The 27,609-nt window shown below is 40.1% G+C and overlaps 1 protein-coding gene across 4 annotated transcripts; it reads left to right on the top strand.

Annotated features, from left to right (window-relative positions):
• Window positions 1–287: 287 nt before the first annotated feature.
• NIPA2 (NIPA magnesium transporter 2) lies at window positions 288–25,920 on the top strand. Of its 4 annotated transcripts, XM_047772203.1 has the most exons (7): window positions 1,352–1,486; window positions 4,648–4,768; window positions 10,284–10,513; window positions 12,155–12,211; window positions 18,526–18,616; window positions 20,023–20,183; window positions 25,241–25,920. In XM_047772203.1, exons 3-7 carry the CDS (start codon window positions 10,375–10,377, stop codon window positions 25,876–25,878), a joined length of 1,086 nt encoding a protein of 361 aa, XP_047628159.1. In that variant the 5' UTR covers window positions 1,352–1,486; window positions 4,648–4,768; window positions 10,284–10,374; the 3' UTR covers window positions 25,879–25,920. The 4 variants fall into 4 exon arrangements, with proteins under 4 accessions (XP_047628161.1, XP_047628159.1, XP_047628160.1 ...); XM_047772205.1 differs by lacking the exons at window positions 1,352–1,486; window positions 4,648–4,768 and adding an exon at window positions 288–605; XM_047772204.1 differs by lacking the exon at window positions 4,648–4,768.
• Window positions 25,921–27,609: the final 1,689 nt, after the last annotated feature.

The following is a 27,609-nucleotide window of genomic DNA, read 5'->3' as shown; positions in this document are numbered from 1 at the left end:
CGGCGCTAGTCCTTTCCCTTGCACTCTCGGAGAATCTTTCCCTAAGGAATCTCTAGGGACACCGCGTAAAACGCAGCTTCACACGTGGGAACTCACGGCACTCTCTGGGAATTCTCTGCACACTGTACCTTCCTTTCGATATTTCAGTCAGCAAACAATACATTGCAAAACACTGCTTCCGACACCCTTCAGCCCGCCCCCTGCTCTCCACCAACCAGGACTTGGAAAAGAGACCGGAACAAGATCGGAGAGCGCGCCGCAGGCGGAGCCTTTGCCGTGCACTGCGCGTGCGCGCGCCGCCGCTTTCGTCATTCGGCCGCGCCCAGGTTCTCCTCTGCTGCGCCCCTTGGCCCCCTGTGGCGGCGGTGGGTGCCGGAGGTCGTCCGGGGCAAGTTCCTCTCGGCATTTCCCCATGGAGGAAGCGGCGTGCACGGCTGCAGCCCCGGATGCTCGCACCTCCTACGGGACAGCAACGAAGGCTGTGGCCGCGCGAGCTCAGGACAGAGTGACCCGGGCGGCCTGTGTGGGGGTGTGAACGGAGGTGACCGGGGCCGGATAGGAAAAGGGAAGCTGCGCGGCGGGCCTGCCAATTTTCTTCCTTTCAGGCAAGCGCGAAGGGGCGAGCTGGGCAAGCCTGCCCATCTTGGGTCGGGAAGGATTTTTCAGGGGCGCCTTTCTTTTCCCTGGGGACACTGAGCCACGCGTGTTCTGGGATGGAGGTAGTTTTCCCCATAACCTGTATCAAGGAATACCACTGTGAATTGGGTTGCCAGTGAATCCCAAGGAAACCTGGCCTGGCCCTGTCGAGGGCGCATGTTCATTAAGTTCATTAAAATGCTTTCATTTTGTAGTTTTAGAAGATTTTTTCAGCTGCTGCGAAGATATTAACACTGTTGAACAAGCCTTAGATGTCGCTGTAACGTTTTGAACAAGGCTTGTTTCATTTCCTAACTTTTATAAAGTCACTAAAATCCTTCTCTCTCCCTCTCTGTATAACTGAACAAAACTCATTATTGTGTGGATAGAATTAGTATGCATTTTGTTTTGTGTTTATGTCTCTTGAATCTTTTCAATTCGTTTACTACAGGCTCTGTATTTCTGGGAATTCTCTATATACCGTAAGCCCACTTAGTACTTTGTTGTTAAAGTGCTAGCAGTGAATATGAGAGAATAGAGATCTCTTTTTTTCCTACCAGCAAGATGTCTGTTAAAACAGTATGGTGTACTGGGTTGAATAGATTTTATGTTAGTTGGTAAGTAAAACCAGTAAGGAGACTAGTAACCAAATTTTTTAAAATATTCAGTAACTATTTATTTCTTTTGCCTCCTTCTGTATTTTCTTCTTTCCAGGCTGGAGCCACTCTGCCAGGGTTTAAAACTTTAAATGAGAATAAAGGGTTTTATTTGCGAGGAAATGAGAGTGAATAAGTCATCTCTAACCTCTTCCAGCCTTTTTTTCATAAGAGAGACCATATTAAGTTTACATGTAAGTTAAAATTTTAATTTATAAATGATATTACTAAAAAAGGTTGGAGATTTAGGTTATGTAGTATTTATAAGTCTTGGGGGTTTTTTTGCTTTTTTTTAGGGCTGCACCTGTGGCATATCAGGTTCCTAGGCTAGAGGTTGAATCAGAGCTGCAGCTGCCAGCCTCCACCACAGCCACACCGGATCCTTAACTCACTGAGCTGGGCCAGGCATTGAAACCGCATCTTCATGGGTACTAGTTGGGTTTGTTTCTGCTGAGCCACAATGGGAACATCTATATGCAGTACTCTTAAAAATAATTAGCCAAGTGAGAGGTTGGAAAAAATTAAAGTAGTGGAAACGAAGCAGAAATAAAGATGGAGACCGCTAAAGTTTTAATATGATGTGGGCGGTCTATATATAAGTAAAGTCCAGTGGACACTTAGTTAGGTTCCATTTTAGGCTGTGTAGCTTTTTGTGTGGTCCTGTGCATATGATTTAACATCTGTGAGGTTTGGTTTCTTTACCTTCAAGGTGGGGGTAATGATATGTTTTTCTCATTATTGTATGGCTAGAATTAGTATCAGTTGTCTGGAGCAGTGCCTCCATAGGTGTTCATTAAGACATAGCTATTACTCGTAGGGAGACATAATGATAAAATACAGTGACACTGGTTTTCAGGTTATTTCTATTACATAGAAATACCCTGCTGGCGTTCCCACTGTGGTGCACTGGGTTAAAAATCTGGCTGTATCAACTCAGGTCACTGCAGAGGTACAGGTTCCATCCCTGGCCTGGGGTAGTGGGTTAAAAGATCTGGCATTCCCGCAGCTGTGGCTTAGATTGCAGCTGCAGGTCAGATTCAGTCCCTGGCCTGGGAACATCCTGATGCCATGGGTGTGGCCACAGAAAAGAAAAGAAATACCCTGCTATGGTATCTCACCTACCCTTGTTGTTCGTGTCAGCCACAGTGACCTTTCTTTTCCTAGAAAACTGCGTGTTTGCTCATGCCTCAGTGCCTTTGAACTTGCTTCTTTCTCTGCTATGTTCTTTTACTTTCAAGCCTTTGTTCAGTGTTATCCTCTCCACTAGGCCTCCTGACTAACCTAATAAAAGTCCTCCAACCCAGCTCCCCAGTGCCTTTAACGTGCTTGACTTTTCACCATAGTATTTGCCACCTTCCAACATAATGTCCTTATTTGTTGCATTGCCGTACCTCCAAGAGTAGGTAAACTCCATTGAGGGCAGGATTTTGGTCTGCTGTATTCACTCCTATACCTAGAATATAGTAAATAGTGTTCATGTAAATATTTAATGATCGAGTAAATACCACTTGTCTGTAGAGAGCCACAGTGAAGGGGATATGAGTCATGTACATTACTAATCATAATAAAGGCTGGAAAGGTGTCCAAAGAGGAGTTCAAGTTAAAGGCTAGGGAATTCAGAAAAGATTGGCTCATGGAATTCAGGTGGGGCTTCATTGCGGAAGTGCTTTTTTGAAATAGGTCCTTAAAGATGAAAGGAATAATGTGGAAAAGATAGAGAGGAATGAAAGGAATAGGTAAGAATGGCAGCAGTGTGTTGACCTAGGGTGCAACTAGGGTATGTGAAATATCAGGAAGTAAAAATGTTAAAGATAGGTTTGGAACAAATGGTGAAAGGTCTTAGTTACTGGGCTACAAAATTTGAACTTCTTTCAGGAAACAGTGGGTAGCCATTCTGAGTTTTGAAGCAGGAGAATGAGAGGACAAATGTGTTGTATAGAGCAGTGTGGTAGCATCCTGCTTTTAAGCTGGATTAGGGTCAGGAGAGACATGGGGTGCAAGGCCATATTTCAGAGATAGAGTCCATCTGGCTCCCTTGGCTCTTGTACACAGTTTGGAGATGAAGATGGTGAAGCCACAGTCAGAACACAAGAAGGAGCAGATTGGGCAGAGAGGCAATGACTGACACTGAGAGCCTGGTCTGAGCTGCCCCTTGCTTGTGTCCCAGCTTGGGGACTAAATGGAAACTCCGGTGGAAAAGACTGAGACTGAAACCTGTATTCTAGTCCTGGGTCTACTGTCCACTCCCACCATGAGAAGTTATTTAACATCTCTGTACCTCTTTTCTCATCATGAGACTCATCAGATGTCTTTTCAAGCTTTGTTAAAATTGAAATCAAAAGTGCTCTGAAGGGTTTAAAGCTGTAAATGTACTCCAGTTGATATAATTTTTAATTTAGCTGACTTTGAAAAGCAAATCTTAACTTGGGCTTTTCGTACAGGTATTAGAATGTTGGTCCATGTTTTCCTGTTCCTTAAATTATGTGTTCTCCGTGTTTTAAAAGGAAAGGTGGGAGTTCCCGTCGTGGCGCAGTGGTTAACGAATCTGACTAGGAACCATGAGGTTTCGGGTTCGGTCCCTGCCCTTGCTCAGTGGGTTAACAATCCCGCGTTGCCGTGAGCTGTGGTGTAGGTTGCAGACTCGGCTCGGATCCCCGCGTTGCTGTGGCCCTGGCGTGGGCCGGTGGCTACAGCTCCGATTCAACCCCTGGCCTGGGAACCTCCATATGCCGCGGGAGCGGCCCAAGAAATAGCAAAAAGACTAAAAAATAAAATAAAAGGAAAGGTGGACCAATTTCATAATATCATTTTCTTTGAGATAAAGTAATTTCATTTTTGACATAATTGCATTTGATGGAATATAACATAACATTATAAGTATTATAAGTAAGTGTTAGTGAAATCAGTTTTGAAAATTAAATGTGTTAAAGTTTAGAAAGAAGAAGCTGGAAATTCTAGAAGTCTTTAAAAATGGAAGTGTGTTTAAAATTTGAATAGTTTATTTTCAGAATTCTTGCTTAGCTATGGGAATCCTTGAGGGCAGCAGAAACTTTTGATCATCTTTATAACTCCAGTGCCTGGCACATTCATAGCTGCTCAGTATATGTTTATTGAACAGATGGCCACATATAAATAACATATTAACTGCCAGGGGTGGGGAGTGGGACCTTCCACTTCAGTCCCTCTGAGAGGTAAGATTGACAGGTTACCCCCCTGCCCAGCCCCTGAGCTTGTTATCTTTGGTTTGGTTACCAAGTTGAAGTGAAACTTAGCAAGTTTTCTTGTTTAGCTGTCTTTAAACCTGGACCTGCCTTATAGCTAATCCTTAAGAAATAAAAAGTAATCTCTGTTTCAGGCTCTCCCAGCTGTAATTGACCTTCAGTTACACAGAATGGGAACAGAACACTACCAGGTCTGAGACTAGCGAAGCAACTGTTCCTTTCAGGACATTCACACTGATGTCCTGTTCTCAAACTGTAAGTTAAATGAGTGATTCACTTACTTAGTTTAGTGGCTGAAGGCTGCTTTATAACTTTATGGCGTATAGCTTTTATGTTACTTATCATCCTTCCCCAGCCCCAGTATACACATTGGTATAGTTCATTGAGTGAACAAACATAACAAATAATTTTAATTCTAGAAAAGCTTTTAAATCAGATTTGCCACTATAAATGAGTGCCTTTTGTGGGGAAACCACCACAGTGAACTTAAGTCATTGTCTTTAAGAAACTTAGAATTTATCTTTGAAGATAGAACATTGAGAAATAAATTTCAGGAGTTCCCGTTGTGGCTAGTGGAAATGAATCTGACTGCTACCCATGAGGACGAAGGTTCGATTTCTAGCCTCACTCAGTGGGCTAAAGATCCAGCATTGCTCTGAGCTGTGATGTAGGCCAGCAGCTACATACAGCTCCAGTTCAACCCCTAGCCTGGGAACGTCCATGTGCTGTGGGTTTGGCTCTTAAAAAAAAAAAAGAGAAGAAAGAAAAGAAAAAATTTTATGAGGCTGTCTTTAAGTAAGTGCAAAGGAAAGCAAATGCCTGTGGGCTGCAACTACTGGGGAAGTCTTTGAGTGTGACCTGACCTAGACTGAAGAGCAGGCTCTAAGTAGTGGAAGTGAGGCCAGGAGGCTGTGGTGGGTCTGGGCAGTGATGACACTAGTCCAAAGGGAGCCATGAGTCTGTTGGGAAATGAAGTGAGCAAGAGGGGTACAGCTTTCCAAAGCCATATACAAAATAAGATTGACCCAACTAGTCAACAAAGGTCTTCTTTTGTGTGTTTGAAATTTTCCATAATAAATTGATAACAATAAAAAGAAAAGAGGGTAAAAGATTTTAAATAGCATCATTCAACTTTGTGTAAAAATGAGGAGAAAATTTATATATAGGCATAATAAAGTTAAGAACAGTGAATTTTCAGTGATCTTAGGATAAAATGAGTAAGATTCCATTATAATGTATTGTTTTATTCACCTTTTCTTCACCTTGTCAGGAGGGAGATTCCTTCCCTCACGACACCTGACAGTGGGCTCATGACACCTGACAGTGGGCTCACGACACCTGACAGTGGGCACATGAGAGCAGCTTATTAGTCACTTCTGTTCATGTAGGAGGAGGACACTGAATAAACACAGGGCTACATCAGGGCTGCAGAATAAAGAACCAGAGGCTGTGGGAGTCAGGCTTTGGGTAGCAAGAGGTTAAAAGTGCCCCTTGGTTCCTGCAGGAGGATGTGATTGGCTTGCTGTAATAATTCTGCAGTATGTCAGCAGTGAAGCCCACTGCCTGGTCCTTATGGGTTGCTGAGCTTTGGGACTTTCCATGAAAGCAGTGGAGGAGGGTTGGAATTTGTGATTAGGTCATCCCACTTTTACCAGATATCAGGGCAGTACAATAGGTCTTATTTTTAGACCTTATACTCCACATATGTAACTTGAAGTTAGTATTAGTAAATTGAAAATTATACATTTGGTATTTGAAGGTCAAGTTTATATAATTAAAATGTGAATTTGGATTTGTGAGGTTTTCATTCTACTGGGATTGGAATTATAAATAAACCTGACTTGTTTCTGAGTGTCATCCTTGCAGATAACAAAGTTCCATTTTATTAATTCCAGAATATCCAAATTATAAACTGGCTTGTTCTGTTCAGACCTTTAAAAGGGAGATTTACGAAGATTTAAGTAGTTACTCTCCTCAGTAGAACTTGCATGATAATGAAGAACACTGTTCCATTAAGATAATGGTTAAAGGAGAAGAGCTCATTAAAGTTAGGTGACCCTTGGAGTTCCCATCGTGGCTCAGTGGTTAATGAATCCAATTGGGAACCATGAGGTTTCGGGTTCAATTCCTGGCCTTGCTCAGTGGGTTGACGATCCGGCGTTGCCATGAGCTGTGGTGTAGGTTGCAGACGTGGCTCAGATCCTCCATTGCTCTGGCTCTGGTGTAGGCCAGGCTGCTACAGCTCTGATTAGACCCCTAGCCTGGGAACCTGCATGTGCCATGGGAACGGCCCTAGAAAAGGCAAAAAAAAAGAAAAAAAAAAGTTAGGTGACCCTTGGTCATTAGAAAGATATACCTACCGAGTGGGCTGAGGTGTTTGGTAGCTGAGTTTTTGTACTCCCATTTTCCAGCCCTTACTACTATTATCTTTGCATGTTCACTTGTATGTTGTATTCTCACTTCCTAGTTCAGTTTATAGGCTATTTTAGGATGCCGATCTGAATGATGCAGTGGTTTTCTGTTAATGACCACTCAAGAATGGCCACCAACTTTATTTTTTTTTTTTTAGGACCAATTATATGGTTCTCTTCATCTGTATTCATTCAGAAAACATGTATTAAGACACATTTTGAGACTACCAGATAGCTTGGTGCACAGGTTCAGGAGCCCAGGGCTGACATTCTGCTGAGGGTGACTGAGTCATAAGTGTGGAAAAACCAGTTGTGTAGGATGTGGTAGGAACACCATAAACACACTTTTTTTGTTGTTGTTATACTTTTCTTTCTTTCTTTCTTTTTTTTTTGTCTTTTGTCTTTTGTCTTTTAAGGGCTGCACCCTCGGCATATGGAGGTTACCAGGCTAGGGGTCTAATCAGAGCTGTTGCTGCCAGCCTACGCCAGAGCCACAGCAACACCAGATCCGAGCCGCATCTGCGACCCACACCACAGCTCACAGCAACGCCAAATCCTTAACCCACTGAGCGAGGCCAGGGATCGAACCCGCAACCTAATGGTTCCTAGTCGGATTCGTTTCCGTTGCGCCATGACGGGAACTCCAATTTCCTTTTCTTTTTGTCATAGAGCAGTTTAGTTATGGTTTTGAAACTTAAAAAAATTGTCATTTTTATTATTATTCGAATTAAGTCACCAGATTTGAAAATATAGCAGACATAGTTTTAGAGAGCACTTTTTTTTTTCCCCTCTTCTTTTTAGGGCTGCACCTGTAGCATATGAAAGTTCCAGGGCTAGGGGGTCAAAGCTAGGGGTCCAATCAGAGCTGCAGCTGCCAGCCTATGCCACAGCAATGCCAGATCCAGCTGGTTCCATGACCTATACACAGCAATGCCAGATCCAGCTGGTTCCGTGACCTATACACAGCAATGCCAGATCCTTTAACCCAGTAAGCAAGGCCAGGATCGAATCCACATCCTCATGGATACTAGTCAAGTTCTTAACCCACTGAGCCACCAGGAACTGCTGGTTTTTTGTTTTTTTGTTTGTTTTTGGTTGTTTGGTTTTTGTGTGTTTGTTTTGGCCACCTGCAAGACATGTGGAAGATCCTGGGCAAGAGATTGTACCTGTGCCACAGCAGCAAGCTGAGCAGCTGCAGTGACAATGCCAGGTCCTTAACCCACTGTGCCGTGACTGTGCCACGAGGGAACTCCAGCTCCGTGTCTTTTTTGTTTATATATTTATTTATTGCATTTTAGGGCTGCACCCATGGCATATGGTTGAGTCCTCATGGATACTAGTCAGGTTCTTAATCTACTGAACTGTGACAGGAACTCTGCAGAGAGCTTAATTTTTTTATGTTTAAATAAATTGTCAAATCTTTACCATTCAGTTACACTAAGTACTGTTAAGATACTTTGTCATACTTGGTAGTATTGAAAGTTCCTATTTTTCCCCTGAGTTATAATTGACCTACAACACAATTTTAGTTCCAAGTACACAGCATAGCGATTTGATATTTCTATATGTTACAAAATGATAAGCGTAGTTAACATCTGTCACCATACAGAGATATAATAACATTGTCATTGAATATATTCCCCCATCTGTACATTTCATCCCAGCAACTCATTTATTTTGTAATTGGAAGTTTATATCTCTTTAATCTCCCTCACCTATTTCTCCTATCCCCCACCCTACTTTTGTAATACGTCACTTGTCTGTCTCCCCACTGAGCTGTCACCATTTTATCCAGAGAGCTTATTATAATGCTTAGTGCACATAGCACATGTTCAGTAAAAACCGTTTGAGTGGGGAGTTCCCATTGTGGTTCAGCGGAAACAGGCCCGACTAGTATCCATTAGGACGCAGGTTTGATCCCTGGCCTTCATCAGGGGGTTAAGGATCTGGTGATGCTGTGAGCTATGGTCTGTGGTATAGATCACAGATGTGGCTTGGATCCCACGTGGCTGTGGCTGGCAGCTGCAGCTTGGATTTGACCCCTAGCCCAGGAACTTCCATATGCTGCAGGTGCGGCCCTATAAAGGAAAAGAAAAAAAGAAAAAAACTTGTTTGAGTAGATGGATAATTGAGGGGCTGGGTGGATAGGAATTTTACTTGTTCTTGTTAAAGACCAGAGTCCCTTAACCTGAAGAATGGAGCAACTGGGCTAGTCAGTGGGGATTAATGGCCAAGGATACTGACTAGATTACAGATTAGTTCTGGGACTCAGTCCTTAAATTGTGGGACTGCAAGTATCAGGACATACCAGAACGTTGAGCAGGCAGTTAGTTATAATCAGTCATAAATGTTGTAGCTGAGTAATGTTTTTTTCTTCTGCCTCCAACACTTTGCTTCAGTTTGTTTGTCAGCAGGGTTCTGACTTGGCTGATTTGGGCGGGGGGGGGGGGGGGGGGGGGGAATGCAGTCTTTGGTAAGCCTGTGTATCCTATCTGGTCTTATGGATTGAGTCCTTCCAAAGTCTTCATGTTCTCTAAAAAATCCACCAGTACCACACACACCCTGGCAAACATCTGCCTACTGGAATCATAATCCTCTGCTAACAACATAATTTCAAATCTGCATTCTCCTTACACACCCCTATTAATAGGCTAAGTAAGAAATCACCAAATGTTTATATCTACGTAGATTTCTAAGAAGAAAATATTTGGGTGAAAACATTTTTTGTTTCTCTATATAGATTATTGAAAAAAACACATTTATGAAATTTGTAAATGTATTTATAGGCTAGGTTTTTATATTTTTTTTGCTGATTTTCATTCTGTAGAATTTTTTTTTTTTTAGCAGCAGTTTTATTGCTGTGGACTGTCCAGCTAAGACCAGAAACATTTCTAAAATATGAAACCAGAGTTTATAAAATTAATTTAAATATGGTTTTATTTAAAAATTTTTCCTGTTCTATTGAGTTAATAGTTGGCACATAACATTATGTTAGTTTAAGGTGTAGCACACAATGTGTATATTATAAAATGATTGCCACAGTTAGTTTAGTTACCATCCATTACTACACATGTTTACATATTTTTTTCTTGTGATGAGACCTATTCTCAGCCATATTCAGCTCTACAGTACAGTATTGTTGACTACATCACCGTGCAAGTATAGTTTTTATTATCATGATCCCATCTTTTGCCATAATTGGAAGAAATATAATTAGATTAGTGATAAGTATCAATGGTAAATACAGTTTATTAATAGTTTAAAAATGATTGTGAGAAATTGAGTAAAAAAATTTTTGAATTGCATATGATCATGCATCATATTCTGTGAAAATCTCATTTTTGTTTTGCATCATTTAGGTTTGAAGACTGTGTCATCCTGCCTCCAGCACCAGCAGTTTCTCATTCTTGATCAATGTGATTCACAGTAATTTCTTAAGTAACAAACGAAATGAGCCAGGGGCGTGGAAAGTATGACTTTTATATTGGTCTAGGACTGGCTATGAGCTCCAGCATTTTCATTGGAGGGAGTTTCATCTTGAAAAAAAAAGGCCTTCTGCGACTTGCCAGAAAAGGCTCCATGAGAGCAGGTAGGTGATTTATGCCCTTGTGATTTTGAATGATATCCGTGTGTGCTTAAGTACATCTTTGTAGAAGACCACATCCTCATTCCTAGTGACTGGATTCACAACTTGAACTGTGCAGGAGTTGTAAATGTTTATAGAGAATCATTTTTGTAATCAAAAAAATAAAAAGATGTCAAAATAAGTTAACTACTCACTCTTGCAGTTATTGTCAAAGTAGAAGTAGGGACCAGTGCCCAATTAGCATCTAGCCTTTTCTTTAAATTTGGATATGTCTGCAAAGAAGGAAATGAGGATATGTGGATAGAATCAAAATCTTATTGAAGTCTAGGATCTTTTGTCTTTGATAGTAAAAGTTTGACTTTTAACCTTATACATTTTTCCTATTGATCTCAAATTGGCAAGAAGGAAAGCTTCCTTGGATTGAAGTGTACTCGGTTGAGTGAAATTCTGATGGGTGGTATAGGTGGATCCCCAGAAATTGCTGACAAGTCGAGAGACCCTGGGGGACACTTGATGTGATTGAATCCCCCCTGGCTTGGGTGCATCACGACAGCTCCCAGCTCCCAACATTATGTTGCATTCTGGTCATGTTCTGTCATTCAGCCTCTGCTTCAGTTCTAGACCCAGTCCTGACCTCATAGGAAAACCTACTTTGGCAGTTAAAAAAATATATATTACCTTCATCTTCTTTTCTGTACCATCTCTATGAGCAGACTTAAACACTCTTGAAACAATGGCTTCTATTGGAATTTAGTGCAGAGAGAAGAAAGTATTGGCACGTACTGCTGGAACAAGTGTATCCTCATTCCTGAGGCAGTAACTCTCATCGTCCACATGGATATGCTTGTCAAAGAGTTCATTTGCTGTGGTTTTTTTCTTTTGAACAATGGCTTAAGCACTGATTTTATTAGTTTGGTATGGAGGAAAGGCAAGTAAAAAGGCAGAATGAGTATCTTGGAAGCCCCGGACTATGAGCAGTGCTTGGTCTTCATATGTCTGGTCAGTGTAGGACCTCTTCCTCCAAGATCACTACCTCGTCTGTGGGGCTAACCCACACCTAAATGGCTTATCCCTTTCTGACTAACTCATTTGAAGTTGGGCTACTTCTTATTGGTTCATTTTCTTTATTTATTGAAATTGAGTTCTCAAAAGAATGAAGTATGAACTGAACATAAGAATTGATTAACTCTTTCACTCACATTCTCATGAGCCTTAACATCACCTTTTCTAAGATAATCTTAAAGATACCCCGCTTTGTAATCATGATGAAGCCATTATTCAAAGTAGTAATAATTGGAAGTTCCCATTGTGGCACAGTAGTAACAAGCCCAACTAGTATCTGTGAGAATTCGGCTTCAATTCCTGGCCTTGTTCAGTAGGTTAAGGATCCGGTGTTGCCATGAGCTGTGGTGTAGGTCGCAGGGGAGGCTCAGATCCTACATTGCTGTGGCTTGCGGCATAGGCCCAGGAGCTACCGTTCCAGTTAGATCCCTAGCCTGGGAACTTCCATATGCTGCAGGTGCAGCCCTAAAAAGAAAAAAAGTAGTAATAATCAACAAATGATATCTTTACATCCGTTATTACTAATAGTTGCCATAAATTTATGTTATAATCTTACAAAGAAATATATGTTTTCATTCACAGGTCAAGGAGGCCATGCATATCTTAAAGAATGGTTGTGGTGGGCTGGACTGCTTTCAAGTATGTATAGAGAACATTTCAAGAAAATATCATAGCTGTATATTGAGTTTTTTTCTTTGTTTTGTTTATTTTGCTTTTTAGGGCCACACCTGCAGCATAGGGAATTTCTCAGGCTAGGGGTCAAATCAGAGCTGCAGCTGCTGGCCTATGCTACAGCCACAGCAACACCAGATCTGAGCCACATCTGCAACCTACAACACAGCTCACAGCACCGCCACATCCTTAACCCACTGAGGCCAGGGATCAAACCTATGTCATCATGATATTAGTCGAGTTTGTTACCACTGAGCCACAATGGAACTCCTTAAATATTTACATATACTGCTACAACCTCCTATTATTAGCAAATTTTAAAACTCTACATAAACCCTGTTTTTTTGGGGTGTTTTTTTGTCTTTTTGCTGTTTCTTGGGCCGCTCCCTCGGCATATGGAGGTTCCCAGGCTAGGGGTTGAATCAGAGCTATAGCCTCCAGCCTACGCCAGAGCCACAGCAACGCGGGATCCGAGCCGCGTCTGCAACCTACACCACAGCTCACGGCAATGCCGGATCGTTAACCCTCTGAGCAAGGCAGGGACAGAACCCGCAACCTCATGGTTCCTAGTCGGATTCGTTAACCACTGCGCCATGACGGGAACTCCCTGGTTTTTAATAGGAAAAACTCAAACTATGTAAAATTTAATCCTATAAAAGTCATTTACCAGTTTAATAGCTTATTTAATTTGAATGAGAAGACTTTCTCTTACCTATCTGATTAAAACATGTCTGATGTGTGTTTTTAAAAATTAAGCTCAGTTTAAGAAGGTGATTTTGAAAGAGAAAGATCATAGAAAACATCCTACTTTAATTCCTGCTCCTCCATTAATTTTTATTCTAAATTGGAAAGGAGGCATGCATTTAATAAGACTGCCCATGCTTGTTTTGATGATTACCTTTTAAAAGGTACATAGAAAAAGTGATCCTTAAGACACTAAGCCTTCAAAGTATTCTGTATTAAATTGTTACACAGCACTAAATTAGTAAAGCTTGAGTAAACAGTAAAGAGGCAAGAATAGTAAGGGAGTGGATGTTCAGGAAAATAGCAGGGGATAAGTTTAGAGAAGTAATAAGGGCCTAGATTAGGTGGGCTTTGTAGGTTGTAGGAAGAACTTTGTAGTGTTTGGTGGGCTGTCATTGGAGGCTTGAGCAGAGGGGTAATGTTATCTGACTTAGCTTTTAATAGAAACTCGTAGGTTGTTATATTGAAGCCTAGACTGCATAGGGGCAAAAGCAGAGAAACCAGGAGGCTAGGGAAATAACTAGGTAAGAGGATGTTGATGGCCTGGACCCAGAATTGTGGCAGTGAGTATAGTGAGAATTCTGGAGATGTGTTTGAAGTTAAAACATTTAATAAGATTTGCTGGGAGTTGCCATCGTGGTGCAGCAGAAACGAATCCGACAAGGAGTCATGAGGCTCGGATTTGGCTTTGCTCTAGCTGTAGTGTAGGCTGGCAGCTTGAGATCCAGTTAGATCTCTAGCCTGGGAACCTCCATATGCCTCAGGTGCGGCCCTAAAAAGAAAAAAAAAAAGTGCTGAAAACAAGTTGGAAGGCTAGACAGGATATAAGAAAAGCATCCTCTTAAAGCATCAAAAAGCCAACGTGATAGTGAAGAATTACCTAGCCAAGATCATGGAGAATCATAGAGCTCAGGGTAAGCTGCAGATACTTCTGCCCTAGAGGTAATTGCAGACTCCATAGCAGTCAGCTGAGAGAGAACTTGCGTACTGGTCCATAAAAGTCAGTCAGGTGATGCCACTTGGGCAGTCTGGGGGGTAGATGTATGAGTGTCATTTATATTTTATTCTGTTTTTCTGAATATTTGAAATGTTTGAATCTTTAAACTTTTAGAAATAAAATCTTTTAAAATAGGTGGTAATTTAAATCCAGATATATCAATAACTAGCATACACAAAATGCTACAGTTAAAAAGGCAAAGATTATTCTACTGGAATTATAAACAAAATGCTGCAGTTAAAAAGGCAAAGATTATTCTACTGGAATTATAAAAACAAACAAAAACAACTACATGCCTTTTACAAGATGAATTATAAAACATAAGGATATATAGATTGGCTGAAAGAGAAGGATGGAAAAACACTCCTGAAAAAAAGTTGAGATTTCTGTTACTGATATTAGAAAAAATATACTTAAAAGTAGTCCTGGAGATAAGAGGATTATTTCTTAAAGACAGAGGGGTTGAACTTAGGAAGCTTTAACAGTTCTTACTTTATTTAATAATACAGCCTTGAAATATACAAAGCAATAGTTGACAGAACAGCAAAGAGAAATATGTAAATCCAAAATCATATAGTAAGATTTTAATAAAACACACTTGACTGGGCAAGCGGAGAGTAAAATCCATAAGGCAGTAGAGAATTTGACGAGCACATTTAACAAACAACTCATTGAACTCAACTTCAGGCCTACAGTCTTTTCAAGTACATGTGGAATATTAATGCAGATGAACTATTTGCTGGACCATAAAGCCAGTCTTAAATTTATCAAGGATTTAAAGAAGTCTTTTCACAGATCATTATAATTATATTAGAAATCAGTAACAAAAGATAACATGAAAAACTCATGTGGAAATTTAGAAATATGCTTTGTGTAACCGTGGTTCAAAGCAGTCAGAATGGAAGTTAGAAAATATTTTTAAAATATGCTTAAATTAGAAAATACTGTAATATGTTGATGCAAAATACACTTTAACTTGTAGAATATAACTGAAGTAATTAGAGTAAAATTTATGGCTTCAAATAAATATAATTGAAAATAAGAAAGGCTAGGCATCTAGTTCATGCACATAGAAAAAGAATGGCAAAATAAACCCAAAAATGTAGAAGTAAGTAAAGAGAAGAGCTAAAATTATTTAAATAGAAAACAAAGGGCATTAAAGACAATGTTTCAGTCATAATAATGAACTTGTTAAACCTTCTGTTGAAACTGCTCAAGAAAAGAAGGTAGAATAGCCAGGTGATGTAATTAGGATTTTATAGATATTAACAGGATGTTATAAAAAATTTTTATTCCGGTCAATATAAAAATATAAATAAAATTTCTAGAAAAATAAACTTTATCAAAACTCATGAGGAAGAAAACTAGACCACTACTCTAACTTAATAATACATTTGAGTCTGTAGTTTTAAAACCTTTGCACATACTAGGCCCTGGGCTCAGATGGTTTCATTGGCAAATTATACAGCCATTTAAAGAAGAAATATTTGGAAATTTCTTCCTTCCTTCCTTCCTTCCTTTTTTTGGGGGGCGGGGTGCGGAGGAATGCTACTCCCTGTGGCATGTGGAAGTTCCCAGGCCAGGGATTGAACCTGAGCCACTGCAGTGACAATGCCAGATCCTTAACCACCAGGCGGCCAGGGGACTCTGAGAAATTTTCTAATAATAGAAAAAGGGGTATATATTCCCCCACTCCTCTTAAAAAGCTAGCATAATCCTGATAGCAAAATCTGATTAGGATGGAGTAAGAAAGGAAAAACAAAGTTGAGTCCCATTCATGAACATATTTGTAAAAATCACAAAATAATACATCATAAGCAAGTTAGATTTATTCTATGGATGCCAAGTTGGCATAATCTTGGAAAGCCAGTCATTGTAATTTACCATGTTAATTGAAGGAGAAACATTATATGATTATTTCAGTAAAATTCAACCATTCATGACTAAAAAGAAACCACTTCAAATTAATGGTTTAGGAGTACCCGCTGTGGTGCAGTGGGTTAAGAATCCGACTGCAGCAGACCCTGGCCTGGCACAGTAGGTTAAAAGATCTGGCATTGCTGCAGTTGCAGTGTAGTTCACAGCTGTGGCTCGGACTTGACAAAGCCAAAACAAACAGTTGCACAGTAAATACCAAAATGTGGAAATATTGAAGACTTTCTTTTTGGAGCTGGGAACAAGCAAATGACTTCTCATTACTTTTTCAATATTTTACTGGAATTTCTAGCCAGTGCAGAAAGTCGGGGGTAGAAAATAGGATTAGAAAGAAACATGTCAACTGCTGTTATTTACAAGTTATATGACTGTGGGTATAAAAATTCCAAAGAATATACAGATGAATTATAAAATTAAAATTCAACAAGGTTGTTAGAAAGTCAATATGCAAAACTTAACTGTATTTTTATATATTAGCAACAAACAAAATTAAATGTTAAATTGTTAGTATCTGCATATAAGTTTAACAGGAATTACTTGTATTTGTTATAAATCTCACAAAAGATGGTAAAGATTCCCACAGAGAAAATTAAAATGTTACTGAAATAAATAGAGGAATATGTCATTTTCATGGATTGAAAGTTTCATGACCGTAATAATTATAATTGTAAAGTTGTCATTTCTCTCTATGCTGATTCATAGGTTAAATGTATTCCAATTTGAAACTAGGTTGTTAAGTGGTACATGATAAGTTGATTTTAAATTTTGTGTGGAGGGAGTTCCTTGGTTGCCCAGTGGATTTAGGGTCTGGTGTTGTCACTGCTGTGGCATGGGTTTGATCCCTGGCCCAGCCTGGGAACTTCTGCATGCTACGAGTGCAGCCAGAGAAAAAAAACTGTGGAAATACAGAAATCCAAGAGAAGCAAAGATACTCTTTTTTTGTTGTTGTTGTTGTTGTTATTGTTGTTGTTGTTGCTATTTCTTGGGCCGCTCCCGCGGCATATGGAGGTTCCCAGGCTAGGGGTCGAATCGGAGCTGTAGCCACCGGCCTATGCCAGAGCCACAGCAACGCAGGATCCGAGCCGCGTCTGCAACCTACACCACAGCTCACGGCAACGCCGGATCGTTAACCCACTGAGCAAGGGCAGGGACCGAACCCGCAACCTCATGGTTCCTAGTCGGATTCGTTAACCACTGCGCCACAACGGGAACTCCGCAAGGATACTCTTTAACAAGAAGAGTGAAAGGACTTGTTCTACTGGATATTGAGACTTAAGTTATACTAATTAGGTCAGTATGGTTTTGTTACAAAATAGATACTGAAACCAATAGAATAGGCTCATGGACAGTATATTTATGACAGAGATGGTACTGAAAAAAAGGAAGTGTGCTTTTTAGTAAATACTTCTGTAACAATACATATGGGAAAAAAAATTGGGTCCCTACCTCATTCTGTCTAAAGTTCAACTCCAGGTGGTTCATAAGTTTAAATGTGAAAGCAGAACACTAAAGGGTTTAGAGGATAAAGAATTTTGAGGAAATTTTGTTGTACAGGTTGTATGAGGCAATAACCACAGAGGGAAATATTTTAAAATTTGATGTAGAGAACTTTTTTTGATTAAAAGAGTTTGAGAGAATAAAAAAAGCAAATCACAGAGTATTAAAAAATATTACACTTTTAACCAACAGATTTGTGTCCAAAGTATGTAATGCATTACCTCAAATCAATAAGAGAAAACAAATAGCCTAATAGACAAATAGGGAGAAAACTAAAACAGCTACATCACAAAAAGATTTCTCTTGGCCAATAAACACATGAAAAGGGGAAATGTAGTTTGAAAGCATAATAAAATAATCCCATTTCCCACTAACAGTTTAGAAAAAGTTTAAAATCTAACAATACCAAATGTTTGGGAGAGTGAGAAACAAAGGGAACTCCCAGACACTGCTAGGTGAAATTTAGCATAGCTGTTTTGGAAAAAGTCAAGAATGATCCTTTTATGAGGTCATGTGTCTCTCCCCTGCTTAAGATTTTCCAGTGGCTTTTCAGCACAGATGAAATCCATTGCAGGACTCACAAAGATCTGGCCCCTTTAGCCCTTACTCGCTCTGCTGGAGACACCCTGGCGTCCTTACTGTTCAGACATTGCAGACATTGTCTTGAGTCAAAGTTCTGTCCCTGCTTGATGTGTCTCCCACCCTCTCCATAGCTGTAAGAGTTGGGTCTTAAAAAAGAAAAGAGACAGTGAAAAAGACCTGGGAGAAGTGCTTTCATATTAGTTTTAGCTGCTTTTAATTGATTTGTGTTTGTTGTCATAGGATATAAATAGCTATTAAAGTTTTTCATTAAACCCATAAATAAGCATAAATTAGTCTCTTTCATTAAACTTGTAGATTTGTATTTTTTTTCTAATTGGTGTGGATAATTTACAAGAGAACCCTTATGAATAGATGGCAGAAAATATAGAAATTACTAGATACAATTGAAATAGTATATTAAAAAATAAATGTAAATTTAAAAATAAATGTAAATAAAATACAGGCATTTCCATTTTGAGCAGATATGTTCCTATCTGAGAGTTTTCTTTTGTTGTCTGTCTCCAAGTGGGAGCTGGCGAGGTGGCCAACTTTGCTGCGTATGCCTTTGCACCAGCCACCCTAGTGACTCCACTGGGAGCACTCAGTGTCCTGGTAAGGTAAGGACCCGACTTCCTGTTTCACACATAGAAACAGCAGTTAGTATTTCAGTTGGTGAAGCAGTGAGGACCATCTAATTGCACGTGTTCAGCATAATTGACACTTAAGCAACCTCAAGAACTTTTTTTAATGCTGTTTAGTAATTTGCTTTTGAAAAGTTATCCTCTGCATAGTCAACCTATCGAGTTTGGGAGAAGCTTTTATTGATGGTTTGTCTTGCTTGTGTTCAGAGCCAGCACTAGTTCTACTTTAATGTCAATTTTTTAAAATTCCAAGTTGCTCTTGTTACAGTATTTATCATTTGACGTGTACTTTGGTAGGTAGCAGTTGTGAATGAATAGATGTCTATGTCTTCTGCAGAAAATCATTAATTGGGACAAGGTTGAAGACTGGCCTGGGGTACTTGTTTGGAAGAAGCAGTCCAAGATCTGTCCTATTTCTGTTATTTTAATCATTAGCCCAAACAGCTAATCCCATATTGAAGTCTGGATTTTTGGCTGCTGTTCTTAAAGTTGGTTGATTGATACTTTAATCCTTTTTTAAAAATAGCATTTATATAAATTAATATTATATGCAAATTATATACTTTTCAAGATACTACATATTGCTCACATAAAGATATAAGAAGCTATGTATTATGTATATACAAAGATATAGTATGTGTCTTTATCCTAAATTTTTTAAGACTTCAGTAAAACCAGCTATAAAGTATTAAAAATAGATAATTTGATTAATAGGCAAATAACATAGAATTAAATGAACATGTACAAAGGGAGTTCCCATCATGGCACAGTGGAAACAAATCCAACTAGGAACCATGAGGTGGTGGGTTTGATCTCTGGCCTCGCTTAGTGGGAAGGATCTGGCATTGCCGTGAGCTGTGGTGTAGATCACAGATACGGCTCGGATCCTGTGTTGCTGTGGCTGTGGTGTAGGCCGGCAGCTGTAGCTCCAGTTGGACCCCTAGCCTGGGAATCTCCATATGTCATGGGTGCAGCCCTGAAAAGCAACAACCACAACAACAAATAACAAAAATGTATAAAGGATGCATCAACCAATAGGGATAAGGTAAACTTGAACAAATAGATAGCATTGTTTTCTTAATTAGAATATATATTTGGATCATAGCTCTTTCTGTTTATTGTAAATTTCACATTGATGTCCTGCAGTAGAAAGATGGTAACTATCCTGTTTTCATGTATGATGACCCACAGTTGGTTCCCCAGAAACTTTTCATTTTATGATTGAGTGTGCATTTTCTTTCCCTTGGCTGAAAGCCAGAATCTTCATAGGCTGACAGTGTTTTAGTGTGAATTCAGTAATTTAAATTCTGAGTTGTGTTGATGTTTCAAAAGAGGAAAGTAGAAGATTATTGTAATGTTGTCTACCTTTTCCCCCGTTTTAGTGCCATTCTTTCTTCATACTTTCTAAATGAAAGACTTAATCTTCATGGGAAAATTGGATGTTTGCTAAGTATACTGGGATCTACAGTTATGGTTATTCATGCTCCAAAAGAAGAGGAGATTGAGACTTTAAATGAAATGTCTCACAAGCTAGGGGATCCAGGTAAGAAAGAAGAAAAGCTTTCTTAGTCTTAACTGTGTTTTACTTTTTAGTGTTCATCGTAATCAAAATTTTATGTGCCTGTAAGGAGGCCAGTTGTTCAGCAGGGCTTATTAGGAAAATGACAGTCTTTTTCTTCCCCTACCAGCTCCCTCAGCCCTTGTTTCTTTTGTTCTTTAGCTCATGTCTAAATAACATGCTTATATTGCTACTACTTCCTTGCCTTTATATCTGTTACCAGTTGTATCTATTGAGTTTTGTTTAAGTGGTTCATTTTACATTATCATCACTAATAACTTCTCTTCTCAGCTTAGACATATAAAATTTTATGATCACTTTCTCTTTCTTGTTTGACTTCTGATTTTCCTAAACTAATAATGATCATTGGCTTAGTTTTCTATGAATTTATCAGTGTATCCTGAAACTCTTCCCCTGCGTTTTAATTCTCTCCGTGATTTCTAACACAGTCAGTGTTCTTGCAGTGTCATCTCTTAAGGAAATCTCTCTCCCAGAGCCTTGTTTGGCCTCAGTTTAGACTGCTATCTTGAGGCCACCAGCACAGTTGACATCCTGAGGGATCCCTTTCTCTTTTGTTTTTTCTTCTTTCCTAAATCCTGGGCTTGCTCCTTCATTTTGGTGGAGCCATTCTTGTAGGAGACAAGAAAGAAGAGAGGAGCCTTTTTGAGACTTGCATATGTAATCTACCATGACTTAGTTATCTTCTCACTTCCATGTTGCTGCTAAGAAATCAAACACAGTCGATTCTTTATCTTTTATATGAGATTTATCTTTTTTTTTTTTTTTGTCTTTTTGCCATTTCTTGGGCCGCTCCCGAGGCATATGGAGTTTCCCAGGCTAGGGGTCAAATCCGAGCTGTAGCCGCCAGCCTACGCCAGAGCCACAGCAGTGCAGGATCCGAGCCGCATCTGCGACCTACACCACAGCTCATGGCAATGCTGGATCCTTAACCCACTGAGCAAGGGCAGGGATTGAACCCGCAACCTCATGGTTCCTAGTCGGATTCGTTAACCACTGCGCCTTAACCCACTGAGCAAGGGCAGGGATTGAACCCGAACCTCATGGTTCCTAGTCGGATTCGTTAACCACTGTGCCACAACGGGAACTCCGAGATTCATCTTTTAAACATGTAAGGATGTCCTCTTTGCCCTCATTGTCTGATGTTTTCCAGCAGTGTGCCTAGATGTGGGTCGGTTTTGATCCATTGCGCTTAGATACTTGATATATCTTTAATTTGAAAATTCATGCCTTACTCCAAGGAATTGAATTACTCCTTTGATGTTCTTTTGTCTGTTTTCTCTTAGTGAGATTCTTCTTTTCCTTCTTATTGATTGGACCTCCTGAACCAGACCATCCATTTTCTTGCCTTTTTTTTCTCCTATTTTTAACATTTTGCCTTTTTACTTTGTCTTTTGGAATATTACCTTGGTTTTATCTCCCAGCCCTTTTGAGTTTTTAATTCTGCCATTGTTTTCTCAGAGCTTGCTCTAGTTCTTTTTTTTTTTTTCAAGTGGCAAAAAACCCACGAACTACAGAACATAAAGTTCATTTGGCCTCCCACCAGTTTCCAGATTACAGTACAGTGTCACCAGCCACATGCATGGTGTTGTGCAGCAGATCTCTAGAGTTAAGTATTTTAAAGTCATTATCAGGATTATTTGTGGACCTGTTTCTATGATCTATTTTTGTTTGTTCGCATTCATTTAGTTTTGTCTTTGGACAGTTTCAATTGAATGGGCCATATTATATTAAAGAGTATAAAGGCTCCAGGTGATGTTTTCTTCCTTCAGAGACAACACAATTTCTTCAGGCAGGCAGGTAATAGTCCAGCAGATCCCCTTCAACCTGAAGTGTTGTTTCAGGCTTTGCTGGGCCAAGTTTCTTCCCATGTTGCCTTTATTCTTGGTCATATCCCTTCAGGCTCCCAGGTGATAGGCTAGGAAGTTTACCTGGACTCTCCAGCTTGGCGAGCTGTGACTGCCAGTGCCAGTCATGGCACCCCAAGACTGTGGGCCTCTCTGCTCAGCCCTTTGGCCCCCTCACCAGGCTCCCCAGATCTAGGCACATGCAGCTTCACCCAGAAACCACACAGATATTTGCACTCCCCTTTTATTTCCATTTTTACCTAATCTCCTGACACTTCCACAAGCCCCAGATTACCACTCTCCTGGCCTTTGTGCCCGTCCTCACTCTTGCTCTAGATTTTGCAGTTGCCCTGAGGGAACAAGCAGAGGTGAGTGTTGGTGGTACCTCAAGGTGCTTCCTTTCTCTCCAGGTTTTGGCCTCTCGAGTTCTGCCTGTTTTGATTCCTCTCGTATTTCATCACATCTCTCCAGGGATATTAATGGTAGTTTTTATTGACTTGGGGGGACAGCAATTTCTCTGTTTTGAAGTTTCCCTCTCTTAATGATCCTTGACTGCCTTTTGAGTTAGGCCAGTCAGATTCCTGTCAAAGTCTCCTGTCTGGCTGCTGGCATCCTAGGTGTGGATTGGGAAAGGGCAGGTTACTTCCATAGATGTATGTCTTACTCCAGCCCCCTGTCTCAATGGGGCACCTACACACCCAGCCTGTCTATTGTCCTCTAGTTCACTCTGCAGGCTGACCAGTCACTCAGATACTCAGGACAGGGCTGGGATCTGGGGTCTCATTGCTTCTTGAACTGACTTTTACAGGCCTCCTATTAGTCTTCCCTACGTCCCACTTCTAGAGGTAGCTTATACCTTTAGAACATTCTTTGTTGTAAACTGAGTCACTTTTTATTTATAAGTGCTGATGTAGAATTCAGCTTTCTTCGATCTGCTATTATCAATTATTAGTTATTTTCTGCTTTCTGACTTTCATATTGTTGCTATCATCTCCTTACCTATTCTTGTTTTTGTGTTTGCTTCTTTAAAAATCTTACTTTTAGCCAAATTTGAGGCAGGAAATGATTAAATGACTGCTATGTCCGTTTCCTCATCTTAAAATGCAGGTGACAGTGTCCCTGTTACAGGGTAATTGTGAGGATTTAATGAACTAATCAATGCCAATTGCTGAGGAAAGTGCCTGGCCCATGGGGCTACACAATCACTAGCTTTTTTTTTTTTTTGTCTTTTTGCTATTTCTTGGGCCGCTCCCGAGGCATATGGAGGTTTCCAGGCTAGGGGTCGAATCGGAGCTGTAGCCACCGGCCTACGCCAGAGCCACAGCAACGCGGGATCCGAGCCGTGTCTGCAACCTACACCACAGCTCATGGCAACGCCGGATCGTTAACCCACTGAGCAAGGGCAGGGACCGAACCCACAACCTCGTGGTTCCTAGTCGGATTCGTTAACCACTGCGCCACGACGGGAACTCCACAATCGCTAGCGGTTATGCTGGGTTCTCCATACCCAGCCTGAACCCTGACGGTTATTTTCAGGTTCTCATATTGATTTGTTGTTGCCCCAAAATAATTTACTCCTTTTAGATAAACGTTCTTCAGCATCTATGAATTGTTGAGCATTCAAGGTCATCTCATGATTTCTCTCCACTAGGTGGTTTTTTGTTTTTAAATTTACTTAGATTTAACTCCACTAGTTTTTTGTTTGGGGTTTGTTTTTGTTTGTTTGTTTTTTGCCACCCCAAGGCATGTGGAATTCCCTGACCAGGGAGCAGATCTGAGCCGCAGTTGCGGCTTAAGTCACAGCTGTGGCAACATTAGATCCTTAACCCATTTTGCCAGGCTGAGGATCTGAACCTGTGTCCCAGTGCTCCCAAGATGCTGCCTGCACTTTTTTTTTTTTCTTTTGGCTTTTTGTCTTTTTAGGGCCACACCCGAGGCATAGGGAGGTGGGTCTAATCAGAGCTGTTGCTGCTGGCCTACACCACAGCCACAGCAGGGTGGGATCCGAGCCTCGTGTGTGACCTACACCACAGCTCACGGCAATGCCAGATCCTTAACCCACTGAGCAAGGCCAGGGGTCGGACCTGCCATCTCATGGTTTCTAGTCAGATTCGTTTCCTCTGTGCCACAATGGGAACTCCCCACCTGCCCTATCGCACCACGAGAACTCCGTAACTGCACTAGTTTCTAATGTCTGTCATTGGAATTAGAGCACCCCAGTAGATGGGAAGGAGTCCATAGACTGTTAATCAGTCTGATTCCATTTCCTTTGATACACGTTTGACCCTTTAACAATGAGGGGGTTAGGGACACCCAAGAAAATCCACTTATAGTCTTTCTCCATATCTGAGGTTCCACTAACCCTAGATCATGTAGTACTGTAGTATGTATTTATTGGAGATGAGGGAAACCACGTATAATTTTTTCTTTTTCTTGCGATGTATAGGAGTTCTCAGGCTAGGGGTTGAATTGGAGCTGCAGCTGCTGGCCACACCACAGCCACAGCAACGCCAGATTTGAACTCCAGCTTGTGGCAATGCTGGATCCTAAACCCGCTGAGCAAGGCCAGGAATCAAACCTGCATCCTCATGGATACTAGTCAGGTTCTTAATCCTCTGAGCCACAATGGCAACTCTTCTTACATTGATCAAGGGGAACATACAGTTACCATGAGGCTTAAGATGCTGTTTTTAAAATGTTAGTGGTGGATTTCCCATTGTGGCACAACAGAAACAAATCCGACTAGGAACCATGAGGTTGCAGGTTCGATCCTTGGCCTTGCTCGGTGGGTTAAGGATCTGGTGTTGCCGTGAGCTGTGGTGTAGGTCACAGACATGGCTCGGATCCTGCGTTGCTGTGGCTGAGGTGTAGGCTGGCAGCTGTAACCGCGATTCGACCCCTAGTCTGGGAACCTCCATAAGCCGTGGATGCGGTCCTAAAAAGCAAAAAAAAAAAAAGTTGTGTAATAATTTGTGAATATGAAGCATAGTATAATCTTCCAATGTGTACATATAACTAAATTTTTATGAGGTATTTTTGCTGGGCAGGGGCAAAAGAAAGCTAATCTTCATTTTAGGGCAATTTTTCTCCTTCCTATTAATATTTTCTTCTGGATTCTCAGTTTTCTTTTAGTACTTAAACACTTGACTAAATATGATTTTTCTTTGCCTCCCCCAGGTTTTGTGGTCTTTGCAACCCTTGTGGTCATTGTGTCCTTGATACTAATCTTTGTGGTAGGACCTCGCCATGGACAGACAAACATTCTTGTGTATATCGCAATCTGCTCTGTAATTGGAGCATTTTCAGTGTCCTGTGTTAAGGGCCTGGGCATTGCTATTAAAGAGCTGTTTGCTGGAAAGCCTGTGCTACAACATCCCCTGGCCTGGATTCTGCTGCTGAGCCTTATAGTCTGTGTGAGCACACAGATCAATTACCTGAACAGGGCCCTGGACATATTCAACACTTCCATCGTGACTCCAATATATTATGTATTCTTTACGACATCAGTTTTAACTTGTTCAGCTATTCTTTTTAAGGAGTGGCAAGATATGCCTGTTGACGATGTCATTGGAACTCTGAGTGGCTTTTTTACAATCATTGTGGGAATATTCTTGTTGCATGCCTTTAAAGACGTCAGCTTTAGTCTCTCAAGTCTGCCTGTGTCTTTCCGGAAAGACGAGAAAGCGATGAATGGCAATCTCTCTAGTATGTATGAAGTTCTTAATAATAATGAAGAGAGCTTAACCTGTGGAATCGAACAACACACTGCTGAAAATGTCTCCCGAAGAAATGGAAATCTGACAGCTTTTCAATAAGAAAGATATAATTAAAAATTAACCTTTGTGTTATAAAATGAATCTGAGTATGAGAATGTGTCTGAAAAAGCATTGTTCTCAAAAATGTTCTCTAGAGACAATCTTTTTTAAGGTTTCACTAATTTGGACCAAGAAATTACTTTTCTTATATTTAAATGACACTAAAATGACCTCAGTATCAGGCAATTTCTATTACTATTGTATTACGGTAGAGATATTTTAATTTTTCCTTCACCCAATTCTAAATGCATTAATTTTAATGACAGTTTTAAGACTATAAAAATGCTGTTTTTTTCCATTGGTGATGAAAGTCTGAACTATATGTCTGGAATCCTCACTCTATCAATCCCTGACCATTTTAAGGCTTTTTGATTTTGAAAAACAAAATTAACTCAATACATTATCCTGTAATTTACCTTACTTGTAAAAATGACTCATTTGATGAATGGTTTTAATTTTGAAATGTTAAGAGATCCATAAGTTATTAAATGAAGGAAACTCATTTACAAAACAGGTAGGAAGTGACCCCATAGAAATATTTTTTAGTCTGTGACTTATGACCATGCACATTTGATGCCTTTCTAGATGGCAACTTTTTGTTAAACCAGCCCATCCTTTGTCCAGGTACAGCCTGGCTGGTTTTATTCTTCAGTTACTCTAATCCCTTATGCCTGGTAACTTGATTACCATTTTTACATCAGCTCTTGTACTTTTCAGTATGCCTTCATAATGAGTTAATATTGTCATTTAGCTCTTCTAACAACTCTGGGAAATAAAATCAGGAATTAGGGTAATTTCTTAAACTTAGCTCATGTTGTTATAATAAAAAGACAAATTGAAACAAAGTTGTAAGTGTGAATGCTAAGAATGAACTTAGGATGTTTGTAAAATAGGGTTTCTTTGTACCACCTATTTTACTTTGCTTGTAAGAGTTCGGCTGGGGCATGATGTAGCATTTCAGTTCTCAGACCAGGGATTGAACTCCAAGGGCCTCATGGTAAAAGTGCCAAGTCCTAACCACTAAACCACCAGAGAACTCCCATATATTTTATTTTTTTGAAAAAATGCCCATGAGGGAGAAAATGTTTACAGAAAACTTTAAAACATATGCAAAAAAGGGTTTAGAATAGTATAATGAACTCCACCAGCTTCAAAACCTATCATCATCGATTAATTGGCCTTTAAAATACTGACAAATAATTTCCACCTGAATAGGAAGAAACTAGGCTTATTTCTGTTCCCATTCTGTTGGTCACACAGTTTGGCCCACTGTGTAACTAGCCACCACTGAAGCCTCAGTGTCCACTGGCTTCATCAGAGTTCACAGTTCCCAAGTTCCATGAAATTCCATTTTCCCAACATTTTTTATTGACACTCTAAGGAGCCTTTGTAGATTTTTTTTTTCTAATTGCTTCTCCATGTGATTTTAACACCACAAATATACTCTATATTCGCTTATGTACTGTATCTGTGCTTTGTATACAATAGATCAGAACAAATTTTCACCCCCTTGGGTATGACACTGCCCTCAATGAGAATATGTAGGTTATAAATTTGTAATTATTTAAAATCTTACAGCGCTTGATATTTTTATTTGGCTCATAATTGTCTTATAAAACGCAATAATTAAATTTACATTTACTCAATTTTTCATCACAGTCTCTACTTTTAGTATAGGGTGAACACACAGATAACTTACCTCTTACTCTGCAGCAGAATGCTGGCCCCCAG

The sequence above is a fragment of the Phacochoerus africanus genome, chromosome 3 (assembly GCF_016906955.1).
Source record: "Phacochoerus africanus isolate WHEZ1 chromosome 3, ROS_Pafr_v1, whole genome shotgun sequence".
NCBI classification, from domain to species: domain Eukaryota; kingdom Metazoa; phylum Chordata; class Mammalia; order Artiodactyla; family Suidae; genus Phacochoerus; species Phacochoerus africanus.
Note: the sequence above shows the minus strand (reverse complement) of the source record. Positions and strands in the feature narration are given on the sequence as shown.